Raw genomic sequence first — 20,930 nt, forward strand, 5'->3', positions numbered from 1 at the left:
AAGGGCTTGCGCTCTATTTTTTCTTCACCAAAGCTGAAAAATTCTAACCAAAAGACGCCGTGGATTCCATCTCCTTAACCGTGACATAGCAGACATTGCTAGACATAACGCATGAATAGATGGTAAAGTTTAATGAGGCGGCGGGGCACCTTCATCAGGGCTCATGAGAGGATAGTTTTGGTGGTCGGTGCTAAAGTAGTTGAGAACATCCTGCGGAAGATATTCTAGCCAAGGTAGCCCACTGAATGGGAAGGGAAATTGGTCCTGTTGATGGAGCGCGGACATATCGACATCTTGACTTTCAATGAGAAGATCACCACCCGCTTGCGCATTGAGGGCAGAGTGGAGGTCTGGAGGTCTTGACCCCATATGGCCACCACTAGCCTGGCGATCATCCGTCGTCGGTGGAATATAGTTGTATGCTGACACTTGGGAGTTTAGGGTTGAAGAGGAGGACGGGATATTGCGCGTTGGTTGTGAATTCGAGGGGCGTGATACAGGATGAGGATACTGGGAGTTCAGGCCGAGAAGAAGAGTCGCGTCCGAAGTCGCCACCTGGCCGGAAGAAACTAAGGAATCATGAGCGACACTGGAGGTATTTGTGGGTTCAATATCTCGCGCGAAGGAGCCCGAGCCCTGCCCAATACCTGGTTGGACGGGTACGTTGGTGTAACTATGACTGTACTGAGACGGGTACGATTTGTTGTCAGTGGCCGGCTCGGGAGGGGCAGCGGGCATTTGATAGAGGAGACTGAGGTTTGGTTGTGAGGAATTCGTTGCGTTGGTGAGGGCCCAGCCAATAGCTGACATTAGGGTTAGCTCAATCATGAACGCAAATGCGCAAAGATACAACGATATTATCTTACCTTGACTGGGGTCCATCCTCGGCGACCCTCTCCCATCCGGAGAATACGCACTAGATATTGGTCCTCCCGTGGCATTGGTGGAGCCGGGCAAATGTGATTGCCGCCAGTTGGACCCCGTGACGGGCTGAGCTGAGGGAGTTCCAGTGGTGCCCTCCATTTCTTCTTCAGTATATAATAACGGGTCCACTATTCCCTTGGCCTTTTGGTTCAAAACCGTCAATATATACTTTGTACCCTCCCAATAATTCTCGAGAGCCTTCAAAGCTTTGTAGCATCTCTGATAGTTCTCCCTAGCGGCGGACGCAAGAAGGCTGTATCTTGCAGCGGGCTTGCGGTCCGATGGGTTGGAAGACGAATCCACGCTCGGCAAAAAGAACCCACTGGTTTGATTTGCTAAAAGTGGCTGGTGCGAAGGCGAAACAGACCGTGACGACGGAGAGGAATAATGGGCACTCTCCATGAGAAAAGCGCATGCGGCTATATACATCGGCTGACTGGTGAAAGGATTGCCGATGAAGCTCTTGCCATCCACCAGCTCGGAAAAAGATAGAATGTCTGCTATCGTTTTGGCTGAGGACATCGAAAGATCACGACTATTAGGGTAAAGGTGCTGAATGGTGCCACCAAAGGAGTTTAGAAGGGTGGGTTGGTGGAGGAGCACGATCACTGTGTGGAACCACTTTAAGAGTATAGTATTAGTGTCAACTTCTGAGGTTCATAATAGATGAGGGATTCTCACAAAATGAAGGAGAATAAAGTTTGTTCCCTCTTTAGCCTTTACATATGCTTGGAAATTCGCAGCATTGAAGTGGAGTTTTGGTGACAACCGTTGGTAAATGCCTTTTAACGGATATTGATTAGCCCAACCTAGAAAGAATATCCCAGTTGAATATAACTGTACCTGTCAAGTCGCTTTCCATTCCGGCCAGCCTTTTTAACGTATCGGACGTCACATTATTGACATCCTGCATGCTGTTTATAAGGTCTGTGACCCTTCCATACAAATGAATAATGCGGATAAGCGGTGGAAAAGGCGCTGGCCAGCCATTAGGAAGCTGTGACTCGGACTGTAAAGGAAAGCGGAGTTCTATATCCTCATCACGCAAGGTCACGGGTCGTCCCGTGCCAGAAGAGATCACTCTGTCGAGGAAAAATATGCTCCAGAACGTGTCCACTCTTTCGCGCTCCCAGGCACGTCGATCTTCCACCTCCTGCGAATCTTTTGTCGAGGCAGGACCGTTTGGAGGCTCGTCGTATTGATCTTCCCTAAGTTTCGACGCATGCCCTGTCATAACTGCGCTTGGTGTGACACCAGTTCGGCCGTAACTGTAATCCAAGCCTTGCAGCTTCTGCATCCCGAGATCTTGTGCCATTCGAATGGATATGCCCAAGTACATCCATAGCCCACTATCATGGTTTGAACCGAACTGATCGTATGCAAGCAATAAACACGCCTGGACAACGGAAAGAGTCGGAAATGAGAGAGATTCCACCAAGGCACTCATTGCTCGATTGGCGAATGGTTGGCCGCGGTTAGATTTCTTCATAGTGGGCTGGGGCTCTGAGCCATCAATAGGAGGCGCTTGGGGCGGACTCAGTAGAGGGTGGGGTGAGAATCGGGAAGATAACGCGCACACAGAATCCACAAGCATTGTATCAATTTTCTTCTCTTTCAAGTCGCGAAGAAAACGCTCCCGTCGCAAGAATGGGAAGCTACATCCCAGGTGGACGAAGAATAGCTCACAGAGGTGAGTAACCAGGTTACTCACGGGTAAAGAATCAACTCGGTCGTAAAATGGAATGGTGTTGGCATCACGGGTATCAGTGCGGTCGATTATAGCCGGGAGATGGTGAATTTCGCTGTCATGGAGCTCTGGGCTGCGTAAAGATGAAATCGAATCTGCCGGAGCAACAATTTAACTTAGCTGAGCGTGCGTAATATAATAGACAGAAATCTACATCGACGGTGCAATCCTCAATGAGAGAATGGAAGTAGACGGAGAAGGAACCAACCTGATGATGCATTACTCTTCCGTGAACCCCGTACTTGCACAACCTGTGGAAAGGATCAGTTGCTGGCGATTGGAGTTTAAGAGCAGTAAACTGACCATTTGCTTAAATCCGGGAACAATAGCTGTGGGCCCAAAATATCTGAAGTAGGGCACATGTGTACGGCTGTTGGAGCTGACGGAAGTCCGATCTGAACAGAATAATGAGCGAAACTCGCTACCGATGTAATCAGTATATTTACAACATACTGCTTTCTGGACTTTCCCCCGCCGCCTGCTGTTCATTCTCCTTCGCTGCCCAAACCGATGCGTCCCTAAATGGAGGCGACTCTTCTGGTTTCAATGGTTTCGATACGTCCGGTGATTTTTTGATACTGTCTGTGCCCGTTGACAAAATGTTACGTTTAGGGGAACCTGGTAGTCGGCTTTCAACGTCTGGAGCCCCGCGCGGAGCAGTCGAGTCGACCGGGGTAGCTAGGGATGGGGTCGCCGCAGGAGTACGAGAAGAGGTGTCAGATTGCGCCCGAATATTGGTGGCGGGCTCGCTATAACCAAGGCACTCATGATTGAAGTCCGAGCATGTTTTGCATACTAAATAAACAAGTCAAATAAGTTAGCCTACTGCAGAGTGGCAGTTGGTCCGCAAAGGAGACACCTCTTACCTGGCTGCTCGCCGGAGCACCGTATCTTGCGCTTGCGACATGTACGGCATCTACAGAAAACACATAGAATTAGCCTTCTGGTCATAGTGACAAGGGCGCTTGTAATGTATATCTGCGCCGGGCGGAAAATACTTACGCAGCGTTTACTCGTCTCCGTTTTGTTTGCGGTTGTCCATCGGTCGAAACGAAGCGAATCTGTTTTGGGTTGGGAAGATGACCGCCGCCGTTCTTCCGGGGAGAAGGAGGGCTCATCGCGAGCAAGTTATCACCCGTGGTCAAAGCACATCGAGCATCTGAGCGATCTTGGACCTGAATCCTCTGGCAATCAAGCTTCGGCAACGGTGCGTTTATGGAGTCGCACCAGGAGGAATCAGCGGACGAAGGAATACGTAGCGCGGGAAGTGTCTCGATGGCAGAACCCGTCCAGGCGAAACGTCCATGGGCGTGGCTTGATCCCACGCGGTGGTCGGTGAGTTGCCGCGGATAAAGAATAAGATAGAAGTATTATTAGATGGAGGGGAAATCGAGGGTCTAGGGTGGGAAAGCAGTAGTCCGAGCTTGGGGCCGATGGTTCGATGAGGGGGATAAGTAGAGAGGCGGTTTGGTTGCGCCCTGTCGCCGCTTGGTAATTTCGGTTTCAATGCGAAATTCACTTGCTCTGAATTAGCTTCAAAGGGTCCCAGAATCGTGGATCTGCGAGTATTTGTTGGCTACTAGGGATGGAAACAGTGGAAAGAGATGTGGAAAAGGCCGCGTACTCGAGTCCGGGGACGTTGGTGTTCCTCCGTGGTGGAAAACGAGATGATGAGATGCCACCTGCACCCTGCGGACCTCCCCAAGAAATTCCAAACATCATGCCTTTACGGTCAGGAATGAAAATTCATCATTTAACAATTTACCCGCCGAAGGGTCGATCGGAAATCCTCCCTTGAAAATCCCCTCTGACCGCCTATTGCCTTTTTAGTGCTCGCTGCTCTATATCCAACTGCCCTTTTCCCACGCCTCTACGGTCTGTCTATGCATACAAGTGGTCCTCCATACATCATGAACGACAGATTTACGGGGACGATGTCTTCATGACCATGTCCTATTCGGTCCATGTTCCATAGCTGAGTATTTGTAATTTAGGTGATGGCTGGTAACATATCGACCTCCTATCTTATGATTCGGAGAAGCTGGAGGAACAAAAAGACTTTTTTACTTCTCTGGTACAGTCCCAGCTGCTCCACTACGGATCACTATGCCGCCATGTGACCGCAACAGTTTGATGTTGCGGAGCCTCCTTCACAACACCACGGCCAACGAATAATTGGACCCAACCCACTCATCACAAAACCCCAACCCTCATAGGGCCTCGCCTGATCACTTACCCGCATCTTGAACCGTTTCGCAGCGGTTTGAAGAGTGGGATCGCTGCAGGCGCCAAACTCGGAGCAAGACTGTAAGCTCCAGCGCACAGGATCAATTGCGCCCAAAGCAGAAAGCCATGGGGGTGGCCCGGGGCTGGACTCAGGATTGTCAGGGGTCATGTGAACCGATTTTACAGTTCTCCGGAGTTTCGGGCTAGACCCTTGTCGCGCTGGATGGAGTAGCGAGGGGCAAAACCCACTTGGGACCCAGTGTGCAATGTCGCTCGGTGATAGCTAGCCCGTCCAGCCTTATGATCTACACAAGCTGATGCTTCGTTTCAACTTTGCGTCTTCTCAGTTTTCCATGCGCCCTTCCAAGTGAATAGTGGATCTTCAAACATTCAAACGACAGGTCTCTAGTATTCTCAACTGCTATGGGTTCTAAACGAGGATTGGTTATCTGTACAAAATGTGCAATATCCAGAAAACAGTTTTAAAACTGCGGTCTTGGAAGCTCAACCGCGTCGGTTGTTCGCCCGTATGCGATACCTCCTAGGCGACTGATCGGCTTCAGAACCTTTAGATCTACGACGTTCGTCTCTTTGTCATAAGCGTCTTCTCTCACCCAAAATCGGACACCCTCGATAATCGCAAGAACACCGGTCTTCTTTCCTGGAGTTGTTCTGCTTTCAAACTCCTTGGTTTCAACAAGCTTGCCCTCAATTGACAACATCGACTCCTTCACACGTGCAGCCTGAACAACGGAACTAGGTGCCTGATGTAAACCGGATACCTCCCACTCTGATACTCCATATGGCGCATTGACTGCTGTTGCGTTGGCAGCTTCAACAAAGTGCTCCGAAATGATATTTATCACGCATTCCTTCGACTCTGCCAAGTTCTTAAGGCTGTCTTTGGCCTTCTCGAGTGACCCAACAAAGCCCACCGTGAAGAGTGGAGGATCGTGGTTTATAACCTGGGCATAACTGAATGGCGCCAGATTTGCTGTCTTGCCGTCTTTCGATTTCGTGCTGATGAGAGCAATTGGCCTGGGAACAACCCCTGAGATCAAAAGCTTATAGTTAGATGAAGCATGTCGTCCTTCCTGGTACGGATCGATTTCGATATGATTTTTGTTCAAGCTCTCGCCACCATCGTTGCCGCCCTCGCCCTCTTTCCAGTCCGGCTTTGGCGGCTTCGAATATTTGACTCCCGCGTCCCGCTGGAAGTCCGGTCGCGATGCCTGGACTTTGTCAAAGTCGTCACCGGTATTAAAGAATGCCGATGTTTTGATCATGGTAGATTTCTGACGATATATCCCGGGCAAAAGAGAACTTTCAAGTTGCGATACACGGTCGAAAGATCGAAAAGAGCTGCATTGCCGTCAGCACTGTACCTCGCCCGGCATCCTTCTCCTAATGCTGGAAGTGTACCCGCTCACACCACCAGCGCACCCGTAGGGCCTGGGAATTGAAGAGACTTACAAAATTCGAGGAGATACTTTTGGAAAAGCACGTAATAATTTTGGACCAAGAACAGAGCACGACATGTTTGCGAACCGCGCGTTGTATTATAAGATCGCGGTTGCAAAGCGAGAAGCTCCCAAGTCAGGAAACACTGCTTATAATTCCACGGGCATTTCGCAAATTTACCCCAGTATTTGCCTTGCGTGTGTGGAGATAATGCGTCGCTATTGCAGTGGCAATACGCCTTCACTACCGAGTGCCGGCCCGAATAGACTGCTGCTTCCCCGAGAGAACCCCGCAAGTTGAGGCACGGAACGCAGACGCGGCGAAGAGCCACTTCTCATGTCACCCTGCTTGAGTGCTTGTCGAGTGCGCCCAGGATAAGACCAACGCGGTAGTCAAGACGGGATGTGGCTTTACATTCAAATGCCATTCAAAACATATAGAAGCACTAATGAAAATGATGAATAAATCATAAGGGACACCTTTCTTTATTCTAGAAATATTCCAACGCATTACCATTTGCAGGCTGACATGGACGTGGCGTTATGGTAAACTGAGGTCACGCCTCCGCACTGACGTCTCGACTGCCATCCTTCTGCAGCGCTCATAGTCTTTTGACTTTAGCAAATGTGTAATAGAACGGTCTTAACATTCAGTCTCAACAAGGTTGGAATGAAACGCCTCGACAGATAAATACGTTATGGAAAGAAACCCGGTTTTTTAACATCATAAAACGCTTCTATTGATTCCTATAGAGTTGCCTATATCAATTCCCCGTGATCAGATAACAGGTCGTGTGATGTCAGTTGGAGTCGAAGTTATTCCCCTCATTTTAGTTCTCTACGAAATCCATTGCAGACCCTTCCCTCATTAGCATCTGTGCCCGCGACTTCGGACAGATCTCTTCGTGTAGGCTGGATTATCCCACTCATCCCGCATTGCCTTCCATGCTTGCTAATCAGGGATAGCAAAGCAAACACCCGACTTCTTACAAAGGCTTTGGGATCAGGCATCTCGATTGCCATCAGCTATCCCAGTATAAGTAGGCGAGTTTGGCCTTGCTAGAATTACGACGGTCACACCACAGAGTTCCTCTCAAAGACCACACAGCAATGACACAGCAAAACCACGAGATTTTCAAGCTCGGGGATTGGGAGCTGCAGAGTGGTTCGAAGCTTGTCGACGCCCATTTGGCGTATAAGACATTCGGGGACCCGAAGTCTCCTGCGATCGTCTACCCCACCTGGTTCTCCGGAGGTAGGTAATGCTCTTGTCAAGGGAGATATGGGCATCTCACTAGAAACCATACACTAATGCGAGAACAAAGCCATTGCGGATAACCTCTGGCTCATAGGCGAAGACAAGACTCTCAACCCAAAGGGTTATTTTATCATTGTCCCCGCATTGTTTGGGAATGGCCAGTCGACATCTCCCTCCAATTACCCCGTAGAAGGGGAGTGGCCAAAAGTTTCCTTCTACGACAACGTTCGCGCCCAATATAAGCTTGTCACCGAGAAATTTGGAATCACCCATCTACGTGCCGTAGTTGGCTGGTCAATGGGCGGGGCCCAAACTTATCAATGGGCAACACAGTATCCTGACTTTATGGATCTGGCTGTGCCTTTCTGTGGTTCAGCAAGGACGTCGCTTCATAACCAGGTCTTCCTCGAGGGCGTTAAGAGTGCCTTGCTAGCGGCCAAGGGCATCCAGTCAGCTGGAAGTGGTCAGGGTGGTGTTCTTGAATCTGAGCAAACGCTGAGGAAATGGAGTGATGCTGAAAAGCAAGTTGGACTAAAGGCATTCGGCAGAGGCTATGCAGGCTGGTAAGTTTATTACCATTGTTAGTTATTCATATTTTTGATAACCAAATGAATATAGGGGGTTATCTCAAGCTTTTTACAGAGAAAAGCTGTATGAGACTGCTATGGGTTATAAAGATCTTGAAGACTTCATGCAGAATTTCTGGGAGGCATGGGCTCTGTCAAAAGGTAGACTTATTACTGCCACCATGAGAGCTGGTCAACGTGGCTAACTTAGGCACTCCCGCATAGACCCAGGCAACCTCCTAGCTATGGCACAAACTTGGCAGAATGGCGATGTTAGCAAACAAGAGCCGTACAATGGCAACTTCGAGAAGGCTCTAGCAGCGATCAAAGCCAAGACATTGGTCCTGCCTGCGAAAACTGATCTATACTTCCCGTAAGATGGTTTAATCGGACAATTGAATATAAGCTAACGGCGTACGCCGGCAGGCCGGAGGATTCCGAATATGAAGTGAAGTGCATGAGCCCAGGCATTGGCGCTCTTGGGGTCTTCCCCTCCATTTGGGGTCGTAAGTAACACCCCGACCATGAACTTTTTTTGGTAGCTGTCTAACAACAAATTGCAGATTGGGCGGGAGGTCCTGGGGATAGTAAGGATGATGTGAAGTGGCTTGATGAACAACTATCGAATTTCTTCCAGAAAGACGGTGGCAGTAATGGTGAAAAGCGGGAGCTTCCTATACGATCAGTTTGATTCAACCCAGAGACGGAAACCATTAATCAAGGTGGACGTAAATGAAAATAAGCAACGTATTTTTCAAACTCGCTCTACTTAATAAAAACGAAAATATTGTACTTCTATTTCACTTTTCTGGTCACAGTTGAGGTTAAGTGCAGATCATGTGACTATATAGCTGCTGAGTCATCCGCAATGCAAACGCCCCATCAATCAAGCCTTTTGGCCCTTGGATCGACTGCCATTTCAGTGGCGCGCTGTTCCCTTTCGTCAACTGATTCACTTAATACCCTCCCTTGATTTCTTTCTTTTCTGTTGTTAAACCTACTTGATATTCGCTCTTGGTCATATTTTTGTCCCCTTTCCCTGCAGCTCCGTCCTCCGCTCGCTTTGGTTTCTTGTACTCCGTAATAACCCCGATCTCCGCACTCGCATCTCGCCAACACAAGGTAGCAGCAGTCGCAATGGCAGCACCGACACCACCAACTCGTCAATGGGGCGTAACTCCCCCGATCTCCATGACATTGCCAACTACAGAAGAATTATCGGCGAACGACGATCTCATCGCAGAGCTTAAGCTCCAGAACAACTTTGAGAGTCCGTCGGAGACTGAACGAAGGTAGGAGAGCATACCGGACAATCAGAAAATTAGTCTCGTACAGCTTCTGACCTGCCGCTTCTTGCACAGGAAGCAAGTACTTCAACTTCTACAGCGCGTAACAACCGAATTTGTCAAGGTCGTCAGTCGCAAAAAGGGCCTTTCTCAGGCGGCAGTTGAGGCAGCAGGCGGTAAAATATTCACATATGGGAGTTATCGCTTGGGGGTCTATGGGCCGGGTAAGCTCTACCATAGAATAATTTTTCATGCAGCTCGACTAACAGTGCGCTTTTTAAAGGATCGGATATCGATACCCTAGTTCTTGGACCGAAACACGTTGTGATAGATGACTTTTTCTCCGACTTTCCGCCGCTGCTTGAAACTATGGCACCTCAAGGGGCCATCGAGAAGATGACGCCGGTTCCGGATGCGTTTGTTCCTCTGATAAAACTTGAATTGTCAGGGATAAGTATCGATTTGATTTTCGCCCGCCTGATCGTGCCGTCTATTCCTCTGAATCTTGATTTGAAGAACAACGACTACTTAAGAGGCCTTGACGAAAAGGAGGTGCGGTCGCTCAATGGAACTCGTGTAACGGATGAGATATTGGAGTTGGTACCGCAGCAAAAGACATTCCGTCTTGCTTTGCGCGCAATCAAGCTGTGGGCTCAACGTAAGCGCCGCTTTGGTATTTTCCCGCAACATTTCAACTGACTATATGGAACACAGGACGAGCTATTTATTCTAATATTGTCGGTTTCCCTGGTGGTGTTGCATGGGCTATGCTGGTAGCAAGAGTATGTCAGTTGTATCCTCAAGCAACCGGTTCTGTTATTGTGGGCAAATTCTTCCGAATCATGAACAAATGGGCATGGCCTCAACCTGTGTTATTGAAGACTATTGAGGATGGACCTCTACAGATGAAAGTGTGGAATCCAAAGGTAACGCATCTCGTCCAATAATACCTGCGTGGTTTTTGCTAATAATATATGACAAAAGATCTACCACGGCGACCGGTTTCACTTAATGCCCATTATCACACCTGCCTATCCGTCCATGTGCGCAACCCACAACATCTCAATGTCGACTAAAGCAGTAATCCTGCGGGAACTTCAACGCGGCGGTGATATTGTGGACAAGATCTGGGCGAAGCAAGCGACTTGGAATGACCTTTTTGCGCGCCACTCATTTTTCACGCAAGACTACAAATATTATCTCGGCGTCACTGCGTCTAGTAGGACGAAAGAAGCAGAGTCAGTCTGGTCCGGTCTCGTTGAGTCCAAAGTCAGGCACTTGGTCGGAGCATTGGACCGTAAATCCACCATCGCAGTGGCTCATCCGTTCCCCAAGGGTTTCGAAAGAACCCATATTATCAGCAACGAGGAAGAGGCCGATGCAGTTAAGAATGGATCCCTTAAGTACCAAGATAAGGGTATTAAGACAGAAACGACCGACGAAGTCAAGGATGTTGCTCATCAAACTGCGGCTCAGAGTGGAAGAGAAGACACAGAAGTACCTGCGGCCGCAGACAACGCAGCCAATGACAACCGAATTATCTATACCACAACTTACTATATCGGAATGGAATTGAAGCCGGTTGAACCAGGTATGTGCTCCGAGTTCTTTTGCTGAATCGACTGACTTTCCACAGGTGCGTCCCGGTCATTGGATATTTCATCTGATGCCCAATTTTTCAAATCCATGTGCACATCATGGGCTGGGTATCAACCTGGCATCAACGACTTGTCTATAACGCATGTTCGCAAGTGAGTCTCTTCAATCACGTTGTCATCACCAAGGTCTAAGTATTTTCAAACAGTTACGATCTGCCGGAGGACCTTTTCCAAGCGGGTGAAACTCGACCTTCGCGACCCAAGAAGAAGGTCGTGAAAAAGACGTCGACAAGTGGGCAGAAACGCAGCTTCGACTCCGTGGACGTAAGTGCATACAACAGAGTGAGATCCTGTCGCGAACTCTACCTACCATGCAGATCTATTTTACTAAACCCAGGCCTTCTGCGTATTGCACGGGACTGGAAAGTTCTAACTTCTAGTTATAACTAATATCAACATTGTCTTAGGATTCCGCGAACCCCGCCGCAAAACGCCAAGTCACCGATGGATATGCCACCGCTGCAACACCAGCATGAAACAAATTGTCACCCCCACACGGGTTATCCAACAGCCCAGCACTTCGGGGCAGGTCCCCATGAAGTCGTGAAAGATCATCGCGACATCATATACTCTAATATGAGAATGAAAACATGATGACGAGCCAGTCTTCGCTAATTCTGACTACAAGGAACACAGTGACCTCGTGACTCGACTGAAGTCGGAAGTTATACAAGGTTGGTGTATCTTCCCCGCTCTCCTTTCTGGACTACCAGATGCGATATCCTTCTCCTTTTTTCTGCTTTCGCTTCAAATTGACTACGGTCAAGACGGGCGCGAGCCTTTATTAGACCAGGCGTCGCTTTTTACCTGAGAGTTTTGAAGCTTCCTTTCACGGCATATTGATTCTAGAGTGAGGCATCATATGCATCCTACTCTAGCCGGCTATTCCCCTTCTCTGCGTATTATGCTTGTTGTCTTTCATTCTCAGGCACACCAGTGTCCCAGATTAGGTCTAAGTAGGTGAATGAACAAGATATTTCCATGGCCCATGGGCCATTATACCCAATGACAACCAGCAGGTTATAATGCAGTAGCTTCCTGCGTATTCGGACTTGCATCTCGCTCGTATTTATGTCCTTCCAGGTAACCAATCTAGCTCCAGGCCGCAACCAGGTCGCAGAGCGTAGACTCACCACCCACGTTCCCGGGAAACACAACAAACGGGACACCCTGATGCCGAGATGTCGGCTCATCACACCTCCAAAGTGGTACGCCGGCGGCTGCTTGGCCCACAATCAAAGCTCGTTTCATCAGGAGGCCCTTCGTCGCTGCGTCGGAGGATGTAATTCCGCCCTAGAATAGCCTGTTAGAACCTTCCCTGCAACTCAAACTTTCCTCCCCGTAAAGGGAAAGCTAAATATAAAAAGAGAAACAGTAGAACCAAAGGCTCAATAAAAAATAAATAAATACCTTAGCAATGATATACCTCGGCCGAACTTCCACGCCTTGCAGGACCTTCACCAGCGCCTCAGCAACCCTAGACCCGATAGCCAACGACGACAGCTCATCACCACCCGTGATCAAGGCGCGGCTCGTCATAACGAGTGTGTCTTTTCCAGCTTTCAGGTTCTTCTCTGTTTGCTTCACGACACGGGCGATCATATCCGCCGCACTATCCGGCGAAGCGATGAGATCTTCCACGCCTATTTCAATCACTGACAGATCGTTGCCGCGTCGCTCGATAAGGAATTTAAGCTGAGCTGTTGTCTTGGGCACATACGAGCCCGCCAGGATCAGCCCTCCTGTTTCTCGAGGGTTGGCGAGTTTGAGCTCCGCGGCTGTAATGGGTGGCTTCGAGTAGATGCCTAGCCGTGTTGAGACGAATGCTGCACCTGTGCGGTAGATGTAGCGGGCACCCTTTGCTTCGGCTATAACACCATCATGGATCAGTATACAGATCAGACAGAGCCTACGCACATAGAAAACAGAAACAGGACATACCAAGCAACAACCCAGCAACAAAAACATGCATATCCGACTCCGCCGCCGCATTAGCAATAACCACGCCACCCTTGGGAAACCCTAATAACCGCTCACAGACAACCTCAGGACCACCTCGGCGAATATCCTCCAAGGATACAGAGTGTACTTGCTCAGCACTAAACCGGCCCGGTGCTTTCTCCAAGACATAATCCCTCAAATTTGAACTCTTATACCCGAAGGTAGCATCACGCGCAAACTGCGTTTCGCCAGCAGGTACCAGCTTCTCGCCCTCTAGTACATAATGCACATTGTCTATTGTAAATCGTCCACCCTGGAAGAAAAACGGCGCCAGGACCCACGTCGGAGGCGCGCCAGCGTCAAATCCCAAAACAGATTGCGCGACGTCGACTTCTAAGGGGAAGTGACCACGGAGTGTGCTGTCGCCTCTCAGTACAATGTCTAGATTGTCTTTGCTGTAACCTGTGGCGGTTGCGGCTGCAAGGACGTTCTGGCAGATCTCTCGGATGAGAGTTGTAGCTGAAGAGGGCGGGAGGGCGCGCGAGTTCGTGAGGATGAAGAAGCCTGGAGTAGGGCTAAGAAACTCGGCGGTTAGGGTTTGGATGTCCCAGACTGTTAGGACGGAGATGTCGTGGCAGGTTTGTGTGCCAGTTGGGTCGTCGTCGAGGACGACAAGACGGCGGGGGCTGGTGGAGGTGGAGGAGAGGAACGCTGTGATTTGTTTTAGGGCATCGGAGGGGTATTCTGGGGGCAGATTGCCGATGGTTTCATCGCGTGAAAGGGCAGGGTAAGTGGACATGATGGAGCTGGTGAATTTTTGCTTCTTGTGATGTCGGATGAGGATTGATGGTGGTGGTGATGTTGTTGTAGATGAGGGGACTCGGAGTGTTTTGCGGGGTCATCGGAGTTCATCCGATCAGTATGAAGAACTACCAAAACATACTTTACGGCCACCAAAGGCAGTCAATTCCTCTCATTCATGCTAGTCAGATTCATATATTGATGGAACAAACACCAGTAGCGCCAGGACATGTGCAGGATATGCGAAGGGGTCGTGATGGAGGGCAGCAGATGCAAACAAACAGGAAACCAGCCACTCCGTACCAAAGGACAAGCGACAAGACAAAAGGAATGGCTGTATAGATCCAACACCATAAAGCATATAGAGAAGAGGGAAAGAATAAGGGTAAAAAGTGAGGACTTTGATCGAATCAAGTGCCCAGTGTATCCAGCCATCGCATGGAACCAGCAAACCAAAAGCGCCATCAGTATAGATCATAAGTACAAACATTAACAGGTATATCAAGGTAGACAAACGAACGGGGAACGAGCTCAACCAACTACGCTGCGGAAGCTGAGAGCCTCGAGGAAACCGCCCAGGTCATCCTTCTGCACCTCGACCACGCAGTGCTCGAAGCTATCAATCCGAACCCGGGTATTCGTTTCTTGTACAACTTCCTGGAAGGCAATGCCGAATCGGTTGCGCAGAAGATGTTTGTTGCCGCTCAGATCTTGTTCCTCCTCGGATTCAGATTCAGACTCAGAAGACTCTTCCTCCTCTGATTCTTCCTCTTCATCTTCTTCGCCATCCTCTGCCCTTGCAGCTCGCTCAGCGGCACGTTTCGCTCGTGCTTCGTCTCGTTCTTTTCGCTTCTTCTCTTTCTCTTCCTTTTTCTTCCGCCGCTCTTCCCGACGTTTAGACATGGCAGCAAAGTCAACGACACCGCCTCCACCACCGGTACCGACAACCACATAGAGGCCACGGTCCTCGTCGAGGCCAGCGAGTACCAGTGGCGTACCCGCTGCGCGCCTTTTTCCAATTTTAATAGCGTCACCGCGGTCTCGTTCCTGCACACGGATAGCTTCCGCAACCCATAACGCAAGCTTTGTCAATGCTCCCGGATTCGTGAAAAGTTTGACGTCAGGGCCATCCTTGACAACGGCAATGCGGAAAGCCCGTAGGTGTCTGATCTGATGTTTTGAGAGCAGCGATGTACCGGTACGAAGAATGGCGCGTTGTAGATGTTGAGCAAGTGGCAGCGCTTCCATGAGAAGCGTAGGCGACTCTGACGTTAATGAGAGCGCGTCATACGCTGTCCAGAAGCGGGGAAGGAGATCTGATAGATCCGTATCTGTATCTTCAGAGGCAGCGTTGCCTTCTATCCTTTTTGGGCGCGGTAGGCGTTTGGCGTCCCATACGCCTGGGACTTCTTCGGGCCCAACCTCGAGAATCGCGCCCACCATGATTCCTACATCTGTGGCTGAGAGACAAGCCTTCCAGCCCCAACAGCGGACAAAGCCCCAACCTTCCCGAGATACGGCATGGCCAGGTGCTTCTGGAGGTACCAGCCCATCCAATCCATACATTGGGGCGTATTTGAGTAGTCGTTGTCGCAGGACCCGCTTCAGTTCCATGTCCATATGCGTGTAGTTCTGGTGGCATTGCGTCAAGCTGATTCCCATTTTTGCCAAAAGCTTGTGCAATCGCTTTCGCCCATTTTCTGTCCATACGTGTAGTCTAGATGCCAGGTACGGACTGTGCAGCATGCTCTCGTAGAGAGACCAGTGCCGCACGAGAATGAAACGAGGCTCGGGTGACAACCGGATGGACTTGTCGGTAGGAGAGCGCGCGGTGGTTGGGATGACGCCGGCGATCTCTCCCCTTATATCGCGGTATTGATCACTTGGGTCGGGTGGGTTTAAACGGTTGACTTCATCGCGTAGTATTTGCCGTATTCGTTCTCCTCGCTGTCCGCCCCATCCCGCTAAACCTCCAGACTCCGATGAGCTTGAGACACCGACTCCGGACATAGTACGACCGCTCAGTTCCAAGCTACAGACCCCGACGATGGCCAGCCAAAGGAGATCGTTGTCGTCACGGCCCAACTCCGATGCGAGGGAGTACATGATAGAAGAGATGGGCTCTGAGTAGGAAGTTCCGGAAGAATAGTATTGCTGTAATACGCTCTCGTGCTTATGCTTCATTCGGAGTAACCGGCGTCTCAACGACTGTGTGGACGGCTGTTTCGTCTGCGCAGGCGAGGGTGAATCCGATACGGGAGTAGCAGAGCGCGACGAGTTAGAAGAGTCGTGTCCGTGGCGCCTCCGTTGTCGAGTCGGCGAGGAGGCAATCGACGAACCCTTAGTCTAGTATTAGCAGTCAACGCCTACATCAATTCCATAAGACATACCGAATCACTCCGCCTCCGCTGCCGAGGAGGTCCATCATCATCATCAAACTCGTCGTCTTCGTCATCCTCCCTTGACCAGGACTTGCGCTTCTTCGAGTCGGAGCTTGACGGCGGCTCATCATTCTCATCGTCATCACCATCATCATCGCCTTCCCGCTCGTCTACCTCCGGCATTTCCAACAGAGCACAGTATGCCTCCCTCTCCTTCTCCATCTCTTCCTCGATATCCCCGTCATCGTAAACAACCACCCCCCCATTCCCACTCCCAAACTTGTACGAAACCGTAATACACCCTTTATCCACACCCCGCGTCTTCCTCCGCGCAGCATCACCATTCGCATCAGCCACCCCCAGTACTTGCTGCTGTTGTCCGCCATCGCCCCCAAAAACATTCGCCAGATTCCACGGCCGCCGCGCGTCAAACACCCAAACCTCCACGCCCCCCATATCCTCCGTCTCTTCATCCTCACCACTCAGCCCTAAAATCTCACCGAGGTCCACAAGCCCGCCAACCCCCAGACAAACAACAACGCCTCCACTCCCCCCATTCCCCGTCTGCATTGGCCGGACGAGCTCTTCGCCGGCGCGTGAGAGATCGCCATACCCAGCAACAGGATGGATCTTATGTGGGATGTAGTCGCGTTTCAGGAGGGCGGTTAGGATTCGGCACGCGCAGAGGGCGTCTGGTTCGAGGGCGACGAGAATCAGCACCGGTGGTGAGAGGGGATGATGCGATCGGAGGAGTTGAAGGTATAGGTGGGATATCAGCTGGCGCGGGAGATACATGGCCAGTCAGTCTAGTGTTCTTTCAAGTCACGGTCGGTCGAATCGGTAGTATTGTCAGTGGTGGTGGTGGTGGTGGTATATCAACGCGTCGAGAGGACATTTATAAGAATGGGGTAGATCATAAAGAAGAGAAAAAAATGATGACAGAAGTTTTAAAAGGTGCGAATTGAGGCCTAACAAGGCCCTATAATTGAATGGAAGAAAAACTACAGAGAAAACAAGCTGTAGACAGGCGCGGTGGTGGTCACTTTTGTTGGTTTCCGATCACTGCAAGGAAGCCCCGATTTGGTCGCGCACCGGCCGGCGACGCGTCCAGGGCGTGCCGCACGTGCGGAGACCGGCGCCAAGCCTGCTCTTTCAAGGTCGAGACGACAACAGAGAGGTATGTAATTCATTCCATTTTATGGGGTGTTTCACTGAAATGTGGATTAACGCTCGAGATATGAGATACAGGGTTGAAGATTGAGAGTATTTGGAATGCCTTTCTAACCGGCCGTGCGAATGCCAGGAGAAACACCGGGGGTATTCTTTGAAAGTGACCATTATGAAGCACGCTAGAATATCCAAGAATCTAATGCAACAAACACAAATAATGTACTAGTATTGGGATCAGGTCATGGTCCCGCCTAACGCAGATCCGGTGAACCACACGGCCGCACACGCCCCCAGAATCGACAACCCAATCAAGCGTTTCTCCCAAGGAGTCTCCTCAGCCAGTTTCACAGGGCCGACACTCCTCCGCTTCACCTCATATGTAGGCCGAGCTTCTGCATCGTCTTGCTGGGATGTGGTATTTCCAGCCGCGTTATAGTCCTGAGAAAATGACCTCCACTTCTCGACAAGTCGCGCAATTTCAACAAGATCCTCCTTCAGCGAGCCTGGCTCGTCAGCGTCGGCCTTCTCTACCTCGACGCTCTGAACGTTCCCAAAGAAATCAACCAAAGTCCGAAGGCGGCCCTCCTGTTCCCCTCCAGGGAATAGGTCCCATCGAACACCAGGATTTGAGTGGATCTTTGATTCATCATACGAATCGAATAAGTCGCCCAGCGTTTGCTTTGAATTCGTACTAGTCACCTGAGTCTCGAGGAACTCAAGCACATAGTATGTCCAGCGGTCAATCACCGCAACCCCCACATCATTATCCGCATGGTGAGAGTAAGACGACTGATCGAGTTCGCTGGACCCCGTCGCAACGATATTGGGCGAGTAGAAATGAGTGTACATTGTATTGGCCTGGCACGTGTCGATCATGAATAGCAACTCATGGTAGCGCTTCTTCTCCCACATCTGCCCAAACGCATCCGCCAGATCCCACGCTCCAATCTCCTCGGCGTCTTGGAATTTGAGGAACTGGTCGCCACCATGTCCTGTCATATACACGAGCACGTTGCTCCCGGCGTCGGTGTTCAAGCGTTTGCTGCGCGGAACATCCTCATCTAATCGGTCGGTCAAAAGACGGATGAAGTTCTCCACAGTCACTTCGTAGCCCCGGTAGTCTACCTCGATGTTATCACCATAGAGATCCACCGCGCGATCGGCGTTACTGTAGACAGTTCCGGGGAATGCATTTCGGGGGTTGCAAGCCATGTCATCTGGCAGCATGAGGATAATCTGCGAGTCAGGGATCCCGAGGCGCTTGACGGTTCGGTAGAGGGAGAGGACATTTGCGAGATGACGATAGTTGAACCAAAATCGCGAGGTAGCAACGAGAACAGCCCAGTTCGACGTATGCTCTGCCGATACTAAAGTCGCGACGAGGAGGAAAAGAAGGAAAGAGAGGGCTCGGGGGAGCCCAAAGTACGGAGACATGATGAGAGGGAATCAAATCATAATAGGGGCGAATGAATGGACGATGGGAGCGCAACCCTCAGCCACGACTAATTAGTGGTTACCACTGGAGCGTATTGATCCCGCTTTCATCATAGACTGAGAAAAGGTTGAGTTGAAGTTGTCAGCTTGTCTGTGGGGAGACAAAGTGGCTGTTCAGGATATCTTGGGTGTGATTATTAATGGGCGATCAAGTGCCAAGCGGGGACGTTCCCGCCCAGAGCAAAGCCATAGTACACCCTCTCTCGCTGAACTACAATTTTGATGAAATACCTGCTCAAAGGGAACATGGCCTGAGGTAAGATATACTTGCTATTCCCAACAAAATATGGGCGGCATATTGGGCCATGCGGAAACCCGGGCAAAACCCGAGCCGACGACAAGGCTCGCAATGCAGGAGTGCTTCTTCCCATCCAGCGAATGATACTGTACCTCGACGCATTATTATAGGGGCAGAAACAGGGATGTGACAAATGCTCCTCGATATTGGCTTCATCAATGCAGGACATGGGTACATCTTGGGACCCGCGGGGAATATTTGATCTGCAGGGTTTTAGAATAAGAAGTTCAGTGGCCTCACTTGTACCTATTTGGACTTGTTGATCAATGGTCATTTTTCTGTATATATTTTCTAGATTCGAGAGTAGGAATGAATGTCGCACAACTGAAGGGGCTTGTGGAGAACCCCATGGAGAATACGATCTTGGCAACTCTGCGGTTATCGAGGTCCGAGACCAGTAAGGCTCACTTTCTCCCCTCTTTGACTCCATAGAAGTTGCTCCACGACCCTCCAACTCCCTGAGTCAGATTAATCGCGTCCGCCACCATGGATAGCCAACCAAGTTCATCTGCCAATGTTCTTCTTTATGGTGCCGGCAGCGTCGGCGGTGTTTATCTATACCAGCTTCTCCAAGCCGGTTGCAATGTGACAGCCGTTTGCCGGTCGAACTATGAAACTGTCAAACGAAATGGGTTTAAATTGTCATCTGTGAGATATGGCGAGGTGACTTACCGCCCAACCGTCGTTGTGCACAACGTCTCTGAATGCGCGAACGAGTCTTTCGACTTCGTGCTAGTCTGCACCAAGTCATTCCCGGGTAGCACGCCATCACTGCCCGAACAGCTCCGTCCGGTCTTGGATGGCAGACCACAAACGGCCATTATACTAGCGCAAAACGGCATCATGATCGAGGAGGAATTTGTCGCCGCGTTTCCGCAGAATCCAGTCATAAGCGGAGTCATCTACTTGCCGGCGGTGCAAACAGGCCCAGGCACAATAGAGTATCCGGAGATGCTCAACCTTTTTGAGCTAGGTACTTATCCCTCGACGGCACCAAGTGCACACAAGGCTGCTGCAAGACAGTTCGCCGACCTCATGATCAAGGGCGGCGGCGCTGCCGAGGTTCATGAAGACATCCAGGTTGCGCGCTGGTCCAAGCTGCTTTTGAATGCGGCATGGAACCCAATCTGTGCCCTGACACTTACCACCGACGGGGATTTTCTCCTAACCTCGAAGCCATACGCCAATGATCTGGCTTGGGGTGTAATGCTGGAGATTATTGAGCTGGCAAGAGTAGTAGGCATTGAAGGCGTGACGCCCGAGGTGGCTGAAAGGAAACTCTCCATTGCGAGGAAACGAGCGGAAATGGGGACAGGGAGAGAGGTAAGTATGCTTCAGGATGTGAGGCAGGGCAGAGCTATTGAGGTGGAAGCAATCTTGGGGAATACAGTTAGGCTTGGGAAACAAAAAAATGTTCCCATGCCTCGTTTAGAAACAATGTATGCACTAACAAAGGCCAGAGGTTGGGCACTGGTTAAGGATAGAGGCACATGATTCACAGGTTAAAATACAATTTAGACCATAGGTAGATACATATTATCACTCCAAGCACGGCTAGAACCGCATTCTAAGTATCATCAGCCTTTGAACCTTCCATATAAAGCAAGTATAACACGAGGAAAGGGCACCCGACACTTATAGCCGCGTCTGCCACGTAGGGTCGTACCTTCCTCATGTAGTCAAACAGTTTATTTCCTTCCATCATAGGAGAAGCGACCAA

At 50.2% G+C, this 20,930-nt stretch overlaps 8 protein-coding genes across 8 annotated transcripts; 3 read left to right on the forward strand and 5 right to left on the reverse strand.

Annotated features, from left to right (window-relative positions):
* Positions 1-129: 129 nt before the first annotated feature.
* ASPSYDRAFT_141283 (putative C6 transcription factor) lies at positions 130-3,789 on the reverse strand (the record flags this gene model as incomplete). The annotated part of the gene is made up of 9 exons (XM_040841128.1): positions 130-803; positions 867-1,545; positions 1,606-1,706; positions 1,768-2,766; positions 2,880-2,922; positions 2,975-3,066; positions 3,125-3,466; positions 3,538-3,587; positions 3,674-3,789. 9 exons carry the CDS (start codon positions 3,787-3,789, stop codon positions 130-132), a joined length of 3,096 nt encoding a protein of 1,031 aa, XP_040707665.1.
* Positions 3,790-5,379: 1,590 nt separating this feature from the next.
* ASPSYDRAFT_53486 (flavin reductase family protein) lies at positions 5,380-6,435 on the reverse strand (the record flags this gene model as incomplete). The annotated part of the gene is made up of 2 exons (XM_040848695.1): positions 5,380-6,259; positions 6,371-6,435. 2 exons carry the CDS (start codon positions 6,433-6,435, stop codon positions 5,380-5,382), a joined length of 945 nt encoding a protein of 314 aa, XP_040707666.1.
* A 1,032-nt stretch (positions 6,436-7,467) lies between these two features.
* On the forward strand, positions 7,468-8,872 carry ASPSYDRAFT_53487 (homoserine acetyltransferase family protein; the record flags this gene model as incomplete). The annotated part of the gene is made up of 6 exons (XM_040848696.1): positions 7,468-7,612; positions 7,683-8,178; positions 8,234-8,343; positions 8,407-8,554; positions 8,608-8,687; positions 8,745-8,872. The coding sequence occupies 6 exons, from the start codon at positions 7,468-7,470 to the stop codon at positions 8,870-8,872; spliced, it is 1,107 nt and encodes a 368-aa protein (XP_040707667.1).
* Positions 8,873-9,318: 446 nt separating this feature from the next.
* Positions 9,319-11,515, forward strand: ASPSYDRAFT_141225 (polynucleotide adenylyltransferase; the record flags this gene model as incomplete). Its single annotated transcript, XM_040841123.1, has 7 exons — positions 9,319-9,473; positions 9,543-9,691; positions 9,751-10,125; positions 10,182-10,393; positions 10,452-11,058; positions 11,104-11,218; positions 11,272-11,515. 7 exons carry the CDS (start codon positions 9,319-9,321, stop codon positions 11,513-11,515), a joined length of 1,857 nt encoding a protein of 618 aa, XP_040707668.1.
* Positions 11,516-12,217: 702 nt separating this feature from the next.
* Positions 12,218-13,865, reverse strand: ASPSYDRAFT_83906 (uncharacterized protein; the record flags this gene model as incomplete). Its single annotated transcript, XM_040851276.1, has 3 exons — positions 12,218-12,418; positions 12,536-12,993; positions 13,067-13,865. The coding sequence occupies 3 exons, from the start codon at positions 13,863-13,865 to the stop codon at positions 12,218-12,220; spliced, it is 1,458 nt and encodes a 485-aa protein (XP_040707669.1).
* Positions 13,866-14,398: 533 nt separating this feature from the next.
* On the reverse strand, positions 14,399-17,043 carry ASPSYDRAFT_83907 (cell division control 45 family protein; the record flags this gene model as incomplete). Its single annotated transcript, XM_040851277.1, has 2 exons — positions 14,399-16,207; positions 16,258-17,043. The coding sequence occupies 2 exons, from the start codon at positions 17,041-17,043 to the stop codon at positions 14,399-14,401; spliced, it is 2,595 nt and encodes an 864-aa protein (XP_040707670.1).
* A 609-nt stretch (positions 17,044-17,652) lies between these two features.
* On the reverse strand, positions 17,653-18,852 carry ASPSYDRAFT_141201 (GPI-anchor transamidase; the record flags this gene model as incomplete). The annotated part of the gene is made up of 1 exon (XM_040841120.1): positions 17,653-18,852. One exon carries the CDS (start codon positions 18,850-18,852, stop codon positions 17,653-17,655), a length of 1,200 nt encoding a protein of 399 aa, XP_040707671.1.
* An 801-nt stretch (positions 18,853-19,653) lies between these two features.
* On the forward strand, positions 19,654-20,888 carry ASPSYDRAFT_38528 (ketopantoate reductase family protein). Its single transcript, XM_040845733.1, has one exon. The coding sequence runs from the start codon at positions 19,697-19,699 to the stop codon at positions 20,702-20,704; it is 1,008 nt and encodes a 335-aa protein (XP_040707672.1). The 5' UTR covers positions 19,654-19,696; the 3' UTR covers positions 20,705-20,888.
* The last annotated feature ends 42 nt before the right edge of the window (positions 20,889-20,930 follow it).

This window comes from Aspergillus sydowii, assembly GCF_001890705.1.
Source record: "Aspergillus sydowii CBS 593.65 unplaced genomic scaffold ASPSYscaffold_1, whole genome shotgun sequence".
In the NCBI taxonomy this organism is placed as follows: domain Eukaryota; kingdom Fungi; phylum Ascomycota; class Eurotiomycetes; order Eurotiales; family Aspergillaceae; genus Aspergillus; species Aspergillus sydowii.

Excerpts from the sequence above, each read along its gene's own strand:
- ASPSYDRAFT_38528 (XM_040845733.1), top strand. The coding sequence starts at position 19,697 with ATGGATAGCCAACCAAGTTCATCTGCCAATGTTCTTCTTTATGGTGCC.